The following is a 12903-nucleotide window of genomic DNA, read 5'->3' on the forward strand; positions in this document are numbered from 1 at the left end:
GGGACCTTGTGAGATTTTCCCCACCCATCCTGGCTGTCAACTGGTGTTACTATGCAGGTCTTATTTAGGTGACCATACTGTTGAGATCATTGGCACAACTTCCCCGTCATATATGGAGGACACCATTTTGAATTCTTGCTTAAGTTTTTTTTTAATTTTGCAGGTTCATGATGCGCAGCTAAAACTAACCTTCCCAAATACTACTGGTAACAGAGCAAACATGCCGTGTGGAGAAGATGGGCGGACAGTATCTGAACAGATCAGTTTACGAAAGAAATGGCATTACAGAAATGCTCACAAAGCTACCCAGGCTTTAAGAAGGGAAAAGGAAATAAGGAAAGAACGGTGGGGTAGAAAAATAAAAGAAGAACAACATAAAACACATTGCTGAAATGAGTGAGTTCTACATGCGTTTGAGAAACATTAAATAGCCGCAGATTATCAAGAAAAAAGTGGGTGGCTGAGCTCGTGTGCAGAGATGGCAGGGTAGCGGCAGCTGCAGCAAAGTGTTTGATGCAATGCCTTATGCCATTTTACTGGTTCAGCCTACCAGAAGGCAAGATTTACTCTACGAGTGTGTGAATGAATGCGTGGAAGGTGTGTGTAAAATGAGGAACACCTGAAGAGAATGAATCCCAACAGTCCCTCCATCACATATGGCGCCCGTCAGTTGCTGGCTTTTACTGACAGTCTGGTGGATCTAAACTTTCTTGTTTGGCCCCTTTACTCCCTTTCTTTTTACTTACACACTTTTTATGATAGTTCAGGAAGACAATGTTCTTTAACAGTTGAGGTTGGTCCCAGTCCTTGAATCTGTTCGGATCTGCTTTACAGCAGCGAGTGCCCTAGCCCTTCGTGGGGGTGGGGGTGGCGATAAGGTTAGTTATGTCCTCCGGGAAAATCTTAGTGAAAAATAAATGTTCTGGGAAAAAAATAATAATGAAGTGGGTGTTTCTGGACAAAAATGTTTGGACAGATAGAATAGATAGTGGAGGATTTCAAAGCGTAATGCAATGAATACGGACGTCATCCCTTATATAACAGCAATACCGTGGTGGCCTTAAGAAATGCCTTAGAGTTTAAGCTGTAGGAAGAGTGTGCGGCTGATGTCTCAGTTCCTGAGCGGGAGAGCCAACTTTTGAGGTCAAGCCTCCTAGAGCTGTTCAAGACCAAGCCCACCAGGCCATTAAATCAAGACGGTTCTTCTGAGATCCATTCTTCTACAGCCAAGAAACTTGAGCTAGTGGGCTCCCCAACAGCCTGGCAAGGTTTTCTTTAGACTTCACAGCTAACACATGAGCACACATCCTTCCTTTGTTCTTTCCCCAATCCCGCAGACCACAGACTGGCTAAGACAGTCATGCTGGCCTGGTGGCCCCGCAACAGCCTCCCCCATATCATTCTCCCTTTGATTTTCCCGGAGTGTGCTCCATAGCAAACCCCACATATTTAAAAGGATCTTTGCCTCTCCGTTTGGAAGGGCCTGGCCAAGTCCTACATTTAAACATTTGCACAGTAGATATCAACAGAGCTGCATGACAGAAAACTCCTGAGAAAGCGGGGGGGGGGGGGGGGGGGTGACACGGGAATTGAGGAAGACAAGCCTTTCCGAATTTCAGAAGTCCATGGTGCAGGTTGATTTTTGAAGAAGTTTTACGTGCATTAGGTTCTTTTGAGCCTTCTTACAATTCTATCATTACAGAGGAAGATGCTGAGTCATCAGGGGTTAAATAACTTGCACAATAGTTAGTAAAGAGCAAAAGCTAAAGCTAATGACACCCTATGTTCTACACTATATTCTACATTCCCGCCACTGGATGACCAGCTACTTCGGCATTAGAGATTTTCTTCAATTGAACTATATTTGTATTTTCAAATTTAACAATCAATAGCAAGTACTAGCTAATATATAGTATATTCCAAGATGAATTTGAAGGAGCAGCTCTATGTGTTTCTCATTACATAATTAAAAGGCACATTTATTTTTAAAAACATAAAAATCACCTGAATGGAATGGTAGGACTAAAATATCTAATTAAAATAAAGGGTTAAAACAAACTCCAGCATGAATCTATATCACGGCACAGAAAGAAAACCGCCCACCGTTTGGAAATGTCCCCCACTTCTGGACTCTGGAGTAATAAGCCAGTTCCCAAGAACCAACTGACTTCACCCCCACTAATGTGACCATTCTGATGATGATAGACAGGGTTAACCAGAACAGTTGTTTATATTTTGAATCTAACATTTCAAAGCTCTGATCTATATATTCTTTAAACATATAAAATAGGCTAATCTAAGGCAACCATGAATTCTTACCCGTTATTTTTTTTTTTTTTCGAGACAGGGTTTCTCCGTAGCTTTTTGGTTCCTGTCCTGGAACTAGCTCTTGTAGACCAGGCTGGCCTCGAACTCACAGAGATCCGCCTGCCTCTGCCTCCCGAGTGCTGGGATTAAAGGCGTGCGCCACCACCGCCCGGCTACCCGTTATTTTTTTAGACAGGGTCTCCAGTCCATGCTGGCTCTGAACCCTCTGTGGAGCTAAGGTGACTGTACACTCCTACCACCTCACCAGCCCCATCTCTGGAGAGCTACAATTGCACGTGTGCAGCCGCACCTGGCTTATGTGGTGTGGTCCGTCAAGCCCGGGGCTTTGCGTGTGCTTGGCTAGCACTTTATCAACTGAGTTGCATCCCTAGCCTCAAGACCCACCATTTTGAATCAATAGGTAAGAGCTTGAAATGAAAATGATTGATTTAAACTATTAACCTGAAGTGTATGGCACTTCATCTCATGGATGAGTTCTGAACTACTGAAGTGTTTAATACTGAGAAGTAGAGAGTACCAAATCACTGTACCGTAGGTAAGCAATGCTAGAAGCAAAATAATGGACGATTAAACAGCAGGTATCAATATCAGCTTAACGCTTAAGTTACTAAACATCTTTTAGAGTTCACTTTTCATAAAGTTAAGCCAGATATCTAATTTTAATTAAAAACCATTTTAAATAAGTTTTTTCATATTTTTTGTGGTTTTTGTTTGTTTTTGTTTTTTTTGAGACATGGTTTCTCTGTAGCTTTGGTGCCTGTCCTGGAACTAGGTCTTGTAGACCAGGCTGGCCTCGAACTCACAGAGATCCGCCTGCCTCTGGGATTAGAAGCGTGCGCCACCACCTCCCGGCCACTTTAAATATTTTAATCCAGTGAATGGTCTTTCACTGCACCGTCAGAATAAAGGCGAACTTTAAAATGACAGGCTGACATAAACTACTGATAATGAATGGTTTCCATTACCATAATACTACTTTAAAAATCAGTTCGAACTTATGTCTTTTAAAATAATCACACTAGCATATTTATTCCTTATAAAATATTTTAGAAATGACTTAGATGGTACATAATTATAAATGATAAGATATTTTACAGAGGACTTATCAAAAAAGAAAAAAACCATCAATCTTAGCTTTTGCAGCTTGAAAAATATGTGTTCACCAGCAGAGGTCGCTATTACACAAGACACTAGGTTTGTCCAGCTAACACTAGATAGAAGATGTTGGTTGAATTTGCAAGAAAAATTTAAATGTCAATATAAAAATTTAATTACACAGTTACATGCTATGGCAGAAGTACAAAAAAGTAAGCTTAGATGACTTGTTTTATATTTTTAACAAACATCATATGATTCATTTTTGTCCTGTGGAGACGAATGCATGCTTGCTCTTATTTATATATAGTAACAAAAGCAATTAAGTAGCTACAGCCTTACAAAATCAAATTATATCTACAGCTTTTAAGAAATGGCAAGTATAATAAATGCCTAAGAATTTCCGGCACCTTGTCTTGGTGAATTTCCATTCTTCAGGATATCCTAGCACTTAAGAGAACAATATAGTTTTTAGGTGTGGGTGAAAAATAATATGAGTGAGAACATTTAGTAGTTTTCCCTAAATCCACTTCAAACTCTTCCAGAAAGCACTTGCTAGGCTGAAATAACCGCACCTGCATCCTCCATCACACAAATGCAGTAATAGCACAGTCAGAGCAATTAACAGAAAAGTGAGCACACATTTAAACACTACAGAAAGTAACTGAATGCGTAGATCTGGTTTGATCCAGCCAGCGGGGAACAAAGATTGCTAAGATTAGGATCATCAGCCTCTGCCTGTTACTAGGTAAATTCTCATGGCTGATTTCAACTCAGAATAGATTTACAGAAAGAGGATGCCAGGAAGCTATGGTATTTCCATATATGCCAACAAAAATAATAATTGAAGAACAATACTTGTGGATGTTCACTGAATGACTTCATAATAACATAGAATAGAACAAAACAATAGACTTGTACCAATTAAAGTATTATTTGCTATAGGAAATAATTCTTAAGTATATATAGTGGAAAACTCTTGCATAGTAACTCCACAAGAACATTCTGAGAAACCAAATAATCTTCGCAGGGAAAACAGCCCGTCCCTTATACACCTTAAACTAGTAACAAGGCGATTGTTTAGCAGCACAATATCCTGTGGTAAAGACAAACGGAGAAGCTATTTTACCTTGTTAAAGCATCAGACGATGTTCCTAACTCCTCACACTCCATGTGGAACACACTAGAGAAGGAGTCCTGGAAACAGAGGGACAGCGCAGGTTGAGACGTTAGACAAGGCAACGAAAGCAGCCACACCACACACATCTGCTGTGCGACACTGATGACGCCACCTGGTTGAACACATTTCCCATATTCTTGACTAACTGGATCCAAGCACGAACTCACAACGTCCTCACAGATGCCTTCTGTTACTAAAGGCTCATAGCGTTCTCATTTTACTTGTAGGGAGCTTTTTGAGTGCACACCGCTGCTCCTTTTTGAGAAGACACTTTTGCTGTACTTCCTTGATGGATATGTTCGTGTGTGTGTGTGTGTGTGTGTGTGTGTGTGTGTGTGTGTTCATGTGCATGTGTGTTCATGAGTGTGTATGTGCAAGTGTGTGTTGATGTGCTCGTGTGTTCATGAGTATGTGAGTGTATGTGTGCACGTGTATTTATGAGTGTGTGAGTGTGCATGTGTATGATTGTGTATGTGGTTATGAGTGTGTGTATGTGTGCACTCATGTGCATATGTGTTTATGAATGTATGTATATGCCAGTTTGTGCGTTCATGTATGCATGTGTTCATATGCATGTGTACTCATGTGTGTATATGTGTGTGTGTGTATGTGTGAAAGAAAGAGAGAGACACAGAGAAAGAGAGAATGTGTGGAGGCCAGAAGACATCCTCTGGTGTCATCTTTGGGAATGTTGTCAATCTCCTTTAACCTGGACCTCACTAGCTGACTGACAGACGATCCCTAAGGATCACCCTGCCTCTGCCTCCCTAGCACTGGAATTGCTTGCACCAACATGTTGGTATTGCTCTGGGGCTTCTGATACCTAATTCAGGTCATTAAGTTCTCAAGGTAAGAGCTTTGCTGGCTTGGCTATTTCCTCAGCCCAAAGAAGTCTTTCCTAAAGAGTTATACCATTTGGAAATATTTTACAAGAGTAATAGAATAAATATGAAGACTTAGTAATATCAGGAATTATTTTACATGATATCCAAAACAAAATTCATATTGCTCCATGATGCACTTACAAATGAACGAAGAGAAATTGGAAGGAAACACAAACATAAGAAAATAAAAAGTATAATCTAAGAGTGGAAGAACTGAGTACATTTTGGGTGGGCTTACTCATGTTGAAGTAGTTTTAAACACAAATAACTGTAATATCACCTAAACTAATTTCTTGTCCAAACCCAACAATGTATGTTTTCTAAAGACAGCAGAGTATATTCCTAGCCATATTGTTGAGCTGCGAGTCACACTGACCTAAACCAGCTTGTTACCTATTAAAAACTCCTTTGCCCGTTAATAAAGTGAGATTTAAGTTTGTTAATAAAGGACTGTTTCCACAGAAAACTTTTTAAAATTAAAAGCTAAAGAGTGGGCCAGAAAAGGAAAATGATAAGTTGACATATCAAATTAATTAATTCGGACCTGAGCTTTAAAAAGCTAGCAACTATTTTGTAATCATTTTATATTAAATCATAACTGATTAGAAATATGAAATAGTAGCTCTCCATGAAAATACTGATTCTTGTTTTGGTATAATGAATTTTTATTTGGTAAGCTATTAATAGAACTTTATTCTAATCAATACACCCATTCTAACATATAATAATTAAGAGGATAATGAATTATCTTAATATCTAAGCCAATTAAAATTTTAAAATGACTGAATGTCTTTTATTATTCTACTTCTGCCAGCAATGTCAGCTCTAACTTATAAATGAATTGTAAGTGACCCACTCAAGTGATAGTAGCATTCACCTTTCCTAATAACCTTAGACTATAGGAAGCACAACTTTCACCATAAGGAATATTCCACTGGTCCATACAGTTAGGAGGATAAAATCTGCAAAAGGAAAACTGGGGCAGGCTTGTGTTCTGACTCTCAGGGAAGCACAAGGCAGAAACTCCACACAGCATTCAAGTACAGAGAGCCAGCCCTGTGGGGGCGCTCCAGCCCTCTCACTGGGAAAAGCTCCCTGACAATATAGATCACTGGCCTGAAATCTGTGAATTAAACAGTGAGTCACTTCCTGCTGTTGGGAAATGATGTAGTACTTACAAATACCTTTAATTCCACCCATCTAGACTGTCTGGCTTCTAAATAATTTCTGGTAAGGAAGAAATGGACTCAGAATGAGAGTCTACCTGTTTTAGGTACCAGGGCACCATAGCTCTTGATGGCTTAGTTGGTACACTGCAGTAACAAAATGTTTCCCCACTGAGACAGAGCAGCCACCGGCAGGAGCAGCATACAGACATCCATGGTCAGTGGCAGGGCACCGAAGGCTCCTGCCACCTTCACCACCCCACTTCAAACACGCTTCACCCTTGTATTGGTTTTCCATAAATACTCATATACAGTTGGAGCTGGGGTGGATTCTAAGGCAGCAAAAATTGGGTTTGAAAAGCAAAAGGAGTTTTCGAGAATGTCTCCATCTTGCAAAGCCAGTCATCCTCTGTACTCACAGAACAGTCTTCATCCACGATGAATATGGTGCACTTCTGCACCTGCATGAAGGAGATAATGGTTGCAGCTATCTTCTTCAGAATCACTTCTAATGACTGCTGCTCTTCAAAGATTAAGCTAGCAAGGTCAAGCAATACCTAGATGAGAAAAGGTGACAGTTTATGATGTAGTTGTGCGTAGAATAATGATTCAATGGGTCAAAGGTCGTTCATGAGCAAGTTCCCACTCAAGGATTAAATCTGTGGCCGTGGGGCTAATGCAACTCTGCACAGACCATTAATAAAGTCAGTATAGGTACTTAGGCTAATGTAATCAGTTCCTAATTCTTCAGGAGGTCAAAGAAAAACAACAGAGGTAAGCCTCCACAACAGATGAAAAGACATGGAAGACAAAATAACAGATCTTGAAGACAAGGTAGAAGAAATGAGCAGCTCACCAAAATAAAATGTTAACTCAAAAACAAAAAGGAAAAGAAGCAAAAAACATCCATGAATCATGAATTCTGGGACACTATGAAAGGAACAAGTATACAAATAATATGTATAGAGGAAAGAGAAGAAACCCAAGTCAAAGGCACAGCAAATATTTTTAACAAAATCAAAGAAGAAAAGCTCACTAACTCTTAAGAAAAAGATGCCTATCAAGGCAAAAGAAACATAAAGAATACCAATTAGACAGAAGCCAGGAAAAAAAAAAAAACTCCCTATGTCACACAATAAGCAAAACACTCAATGGACAGAACAAAGAAAAGAAAACCTAAAAGGGAAAAGACCAAGTCATTCTGAAAGACACAGACACCAGCCCATATGACTATACCCAGCAAAACTATCAACCACAATTGATGAAGAAAGAAAAACATTTCATGATTAAGAACAATATCTGTCCACCAGCTCTATAGAAGGTTCTAAAAGAAAAGCTTTGGTCCGAAGAGAAGGCTAACTGTGCCAAAGAGGAAAAATGGAACAACAAAACAATAGGAAATAATGACTTTATATTAATAAGTCTTAATATTAAAGGTCTTAATTTTCCAATAAAAAGAGGCAGATTAACAGACTAGATTAGAAAACAAAACCCATCTTTCTATTGCATCCAAGAACACACCTCACCTCCAAGGTCAGACATCACCTCAGGGTAAGAGGATAGAAAAAGGTTTTCCAAGCAAATAGAATCATGAAGCAAACAGGTGTAGATATTTTAAAATCTAACAAAATAGACCTCAAACCAGTACTAATCAGAAGAGACAGGGAAGGATATTCAAAAATCATTAAAGGAAAAATACATAAAAAAGAAATTATATTTCTAAACTTTCATGTACCATACATGAAGGCATCCAAGTTCATAAAAGAAACAAAACTACAACCAAAATCATGTATTGACCTAAACACAGTGATAGCTGGTGACTTGAGTACACCACTTGCACTAATGAACAGGTCATTTAGACAAAAACTAAACCAAAAACTCTGGATTTAAATAACATCATAGATCAAATATACCTAACATATCTGTAGAACATTGCAACCAAATAATAAGAAATATACTTTCTTCTCAGTTGCCAATGGAACTATCTTCAAATTTGGTAAAATGTTAGAAACAGTAAATCTCAAAAGATAAAAAAAAAAAAATCTAAAATAACACCATCTTGGTTTGAATGAGAATGGCCCCATAGACTCATACATTTGTATGTCTAGTCCCTGGTAGGTCAACTGTTTAGGGAAAGATTAGGAGGAATGGCCCTATTGAGGAAACGTGTCCTTGTTTGAGGAGGTGTGTCACTGGGGGTGGGTTTTGATGTTTCAAAAGCCCATGGCAGGCCTAGTCTCTTTCTCCCCTCCCTCCCTGCTGCCTACAGACAGGACAGGATGTACCCTACTGCTCCAGATAGTACCCTGAAGACACCTGTCTGTCTCCCACCATGCTCTTTGTCGTAATGATAATAGAGTAACCCTCTGAAATGGTAAGCAAGCCCCCAGGGAAGTGTTTTCTTTTGTAAAAGTTTTATAAGGTCCCGGTGTCTCTTCACAGCAACAGAACAGTAACTAAGACACATGTCCTGCATCCTATCTGACCACCGAAGATTAAAGCTGGATACCAACAACAGAAGACATGGCAGAAAGCATACAAGCTCATGAAAGCTAAACAACTCACTGCAGAATAAAAACTAGATCGAGACAGAAATCAAGAAGGAAATATAAAACTTTTTTAAATTTAAAGATTTAAAAGATTTTTAGAATTGAATGAAAATGAAAACGTAACATACTCAAACCTATGGGACACAACAAAGGTAGTTAAGAGGTAAAAGTTAAAAGGTAATTAAGAAATTAAAAGGTAGTCTAAGAGGCAAGTTCATAGCACTAACTGCCTATATTTTTTAAAGGGAGAAATCTCACATTAATAACTTAATATCATACTTGAAAACTCCAGAAAAAACAGAAGACTGCAAAGATCTATAAAACAAAGACTTGATTCTTTGAGAAAGTGTACAAGATTTACAAATCTTTAGCCAAATTAAACAAAGAGCAGAGAAATATCCAAATTAATAAAATTAGAGATAAAAAGGGATATTATGACTGACATCAAGGAAATCCAGAAAATCATAGGACTATAGAAACTATATATGCATACTATCGAAACCTGTATTCCAAACTGGAAAAAGCTAAAAGAAATAGATGAATTTCTTAACATATATGGTCTACCAAAGTCAAATCAAGATGAAATAAATAATTTAAGGAGACTCATAATCCTAAATGAAATAGAAGCAGTAATTTAAAATCTAACTGAAAAAGCCCAAAGCCAGATGGGTTCAGAGAAGAATTCTACCAGACCATCAAAATAATGCCAACATTCCTCAAATTATTCTGCAAAACACAAACTGCAGGGACATTACTTAATTCTTTTTACAAAGCCACTATTTCCATGATACCAAAACCATTAAGACCCAACAAACAAAAAAGAAAATTATAAGTCAATATCCCTTATGAACATAGATGCAAAAATTCCAGTAAAATACTCACGAATTGAATTCAAGAGCATGTCAAAAGATTATCCATCATAATAAAATGACCTTTATATTCCAGGGATGCAGGACTAGTCAGCATATGTGAGTCAGTAAAGTCATTCATAAAATAAAAGGACTCAAGGACAGACACCACATGATCATTTCAACTAGACTAGGGATATAAGGGATATAACATAATAAAGGAAATTTATAGTGAGCCCACAGCCAAATTAGCATAAACAGAGAAAGCTCCCAGCATTTCCATTAAAACAAGGAACAAGACAAAGTCCACTCTCTCCATTCCTATTCGATGTGGTACTCGAAGTCTTAGCTAGAGCAAAATGAAAACTGAAAGAGCTCAAGAGGATACAAATAGAAAAGGAAGAAGCCAAAGTATTCTTCTCTGCAGATCATATGGTTTTATGCATAAAAGACCCCAAAGACTCTACCAGGAGACTTCTATAGCCGATAAACACCTTCAGCAAAGTAGCAGGACATAAAATTAATACACAAAAATGAGAAGCCTTCCTGTATACAAATGGCAAACACTCTGATAAAGAAATCAATGAAACAATCACCTTTCACAAAAGCTTCAAAAACAAATGCCTTGGAATAACCTGAAACGAGTAAGAGACGTCTTTAATAAAAACTTTAAGACACTTGTTGGGGCTCTCCAGCTAAGGGCTCCATTCCACCCTCTGGTCTCACTCCTCCCATTCCAAATCCTGCCCCTGAGAAGTTCACCAAAAACCAGCCCCTCCCTGGGGCTGCTCAAGACTATGCCTGCAGGCTATATAAGACCTGGTAGCCATATTTGCCAAGTGATTCCTCCCCTGCCTTCCCAAAGGCTACCCAGGAGTTGTTTTGCTCTGCTCAGATTAAACCTGGATTTACTAATTTACTCTAATCTGAATTATTACATTGGCGGTGGCATTACTACCAGGGGATTTAAGCTTTCCAACACTGAAGAAATTGAATAAAACATGAGAGGATGGAAAGATCTCCCACGCTAATGGATTGATAGGATTAAAACTGTGAAGATGGCTATCTTACCAAAAGCAAACTACAGATTCAGTTATAATTCCCATCAAGATCCCAAACAATTCTTCACAGAAACTGGAAAAAAAAATCTTCAGTTTCATGAAGAGAGAGAGAGAGAGAGAGAGAGAGAGAGAGAATGAAATAGGATAGCTAAAACATTCCTAAATAATAACGGTATCACCATTCCAACATGTGTTTAACTAAGTTCACAGCAGCATTATTTGTCACAGCTAGAACCTGGAAACAACCTAAAATGTCCCTTGAGCGAAGAATGGATAAGGAAAATATGGTACATTTACACAATGGAGTACTACACAGCAGAAACAAATGACATCTTGAAATTTGCAGGCAAATGGATGGATCTATAAAACATCATTTTGAGTGAGGTAACCCAGACCCAGAAAGACAATTATCATATGTACTCACTCATAAGTGTCTTTTAGACATAAAGCAAAGAAAAGCCAGCCTACGATTCACAACCCCAGAAAAACTAGACAACAAAGAGGACCCTAAGAGTGACTTACATGGATCTAATGTACATGGGAAGTAGAAAAACCACACTTCAAGGCAGTCCCAGTACCAGAAAGATCTGGTCAACATAAAACAAACTTCTTGTGGTATGTGTGTACTTTTTGTTTTTGAAAGAGATGAGGGAGGGAGGGAAGGAGGGAGGGAGGGAGGGAAGAGTCAAGGAGGGGAAAGATATGATCCAAATATATTTTGAGGAAAAAAATATAAGTTCCTTTTGAGCCTTTCTAAGTATTATCTTTCACTTCTGGGTGGCATGGAAGTCTTTCCAGAATCGCACGAAGAATTTATATGATGAGGGACAGAAAGAAGTTTTTTCCAGAAAATTTACTGCATGAAGCACCACTCTTACTGAGGTTGGGAATTCAGTAAGGTCAACTGGAGGAGGGAGATATCAGAGAAGTGAAATGAACTATGGGAGCATACAGCACGAAAAGACAAACAGGGAGACAAGAATGCTTCCTGAGCAGAGGCAAGCCCACAAAGCCTTCTGCTGCTAAACAGCTTGGTCCATGATACAGTCCGGGGGTAGGGGGGACGCGGTGTTGATACAGTACAGGGGACACTGTTGATACTGTACAGTGGGGATGTGGTGTTGATACAGTACAGGAGGATGCTGTGTTGATACAGTACAGGGGGATGTGGTGCTGATACAGTAGCGGGGACGCAGTGTTGATACAGTAGGGGGGACACAATGTTGATACAGTACAGGGGGACATGGTGTTGATACAGTAGGGGGGACGTGGTGTTGATACAGTGGGGGGTGGCGGTGTTGCTGCAGCAGCATTGGTAAGGTTAGGACTGAAATGAAAGATGGTGAGATAAGAGAAGGAAATGTGGAGAATTCTACAGTTTAAGACAACTGAATAACTCATATTTTATTAGCACTGGGCCTTCCTTCCTTCCTTCCTTCTTTCCTTCCTTCCTTCCTTTCTTTCTGTGCTAGGATTGAACTTAGGGCTTCACCTAGGATAGTCAAGTGACCTGCCATTGAGATATAGTCCCTGACATAGCATTAATTCTGAGAAGAGAAAATAGAGTGTGGAGAAGGTCATGATGTAAAAAATAATAGAAAAGGATTATACAGAACTGAAGGCTGTCTTAAATCTCCAGTCTTAACAAGATGACCTGACATATAGGCACGGTAATAAAAAGAGACCTTGTGAAACTAACTTATGAAAACAATGACAAACATTAAAAGCTTAGCAATACAAAATAATACACCAGTATAATATAAAACATGGCACATAAAACATAAATAACATG

General features: G+C 38.9%; 1 protein-coding gene across 1 annotated transcript in view; it reads right to left on the minus strand.

Annotated features, from left to right (window-relative positions):
- The window catches only part of Pde5a (phosphodiesterase 5A), a 123948-nt gene that overhangs the window by 63730 nt on the left and 47315 nt on the right, over nt 1-12903 (minus strand). Inside the window, exons 6-7 of the mRNA XM_041649022.1 lie at nt 7073-7210; nt 4553-4620 (exon numbers count right to left, since the gene is read on the minus strand). Of these exons, the coding sequence (XP_041504956.1) occupies nt 4553-4620; nt 7073-7210 (206 nt within the window). The remainder of the gene's footprint in view (nt 1-4552; nt 4621-7072; nt 7211-12903) is intronic.

Source organism: Microtus oregoni, unplaced genomic scaffold (assembly GCF_018167655.1).
Source record: "Microtus oregoni isolate MIOR12 unplaced genomic scaffold, Mior012 000000F_ref0000247, whole genome shotgun sequence".
Taxonomy (NCBI): domain Eukaryota; kingdom Metazoa; phylum Chordata; class Mammalia; order Rodentia; family Cricetidae; genus Microtus; species Microtus oregoni.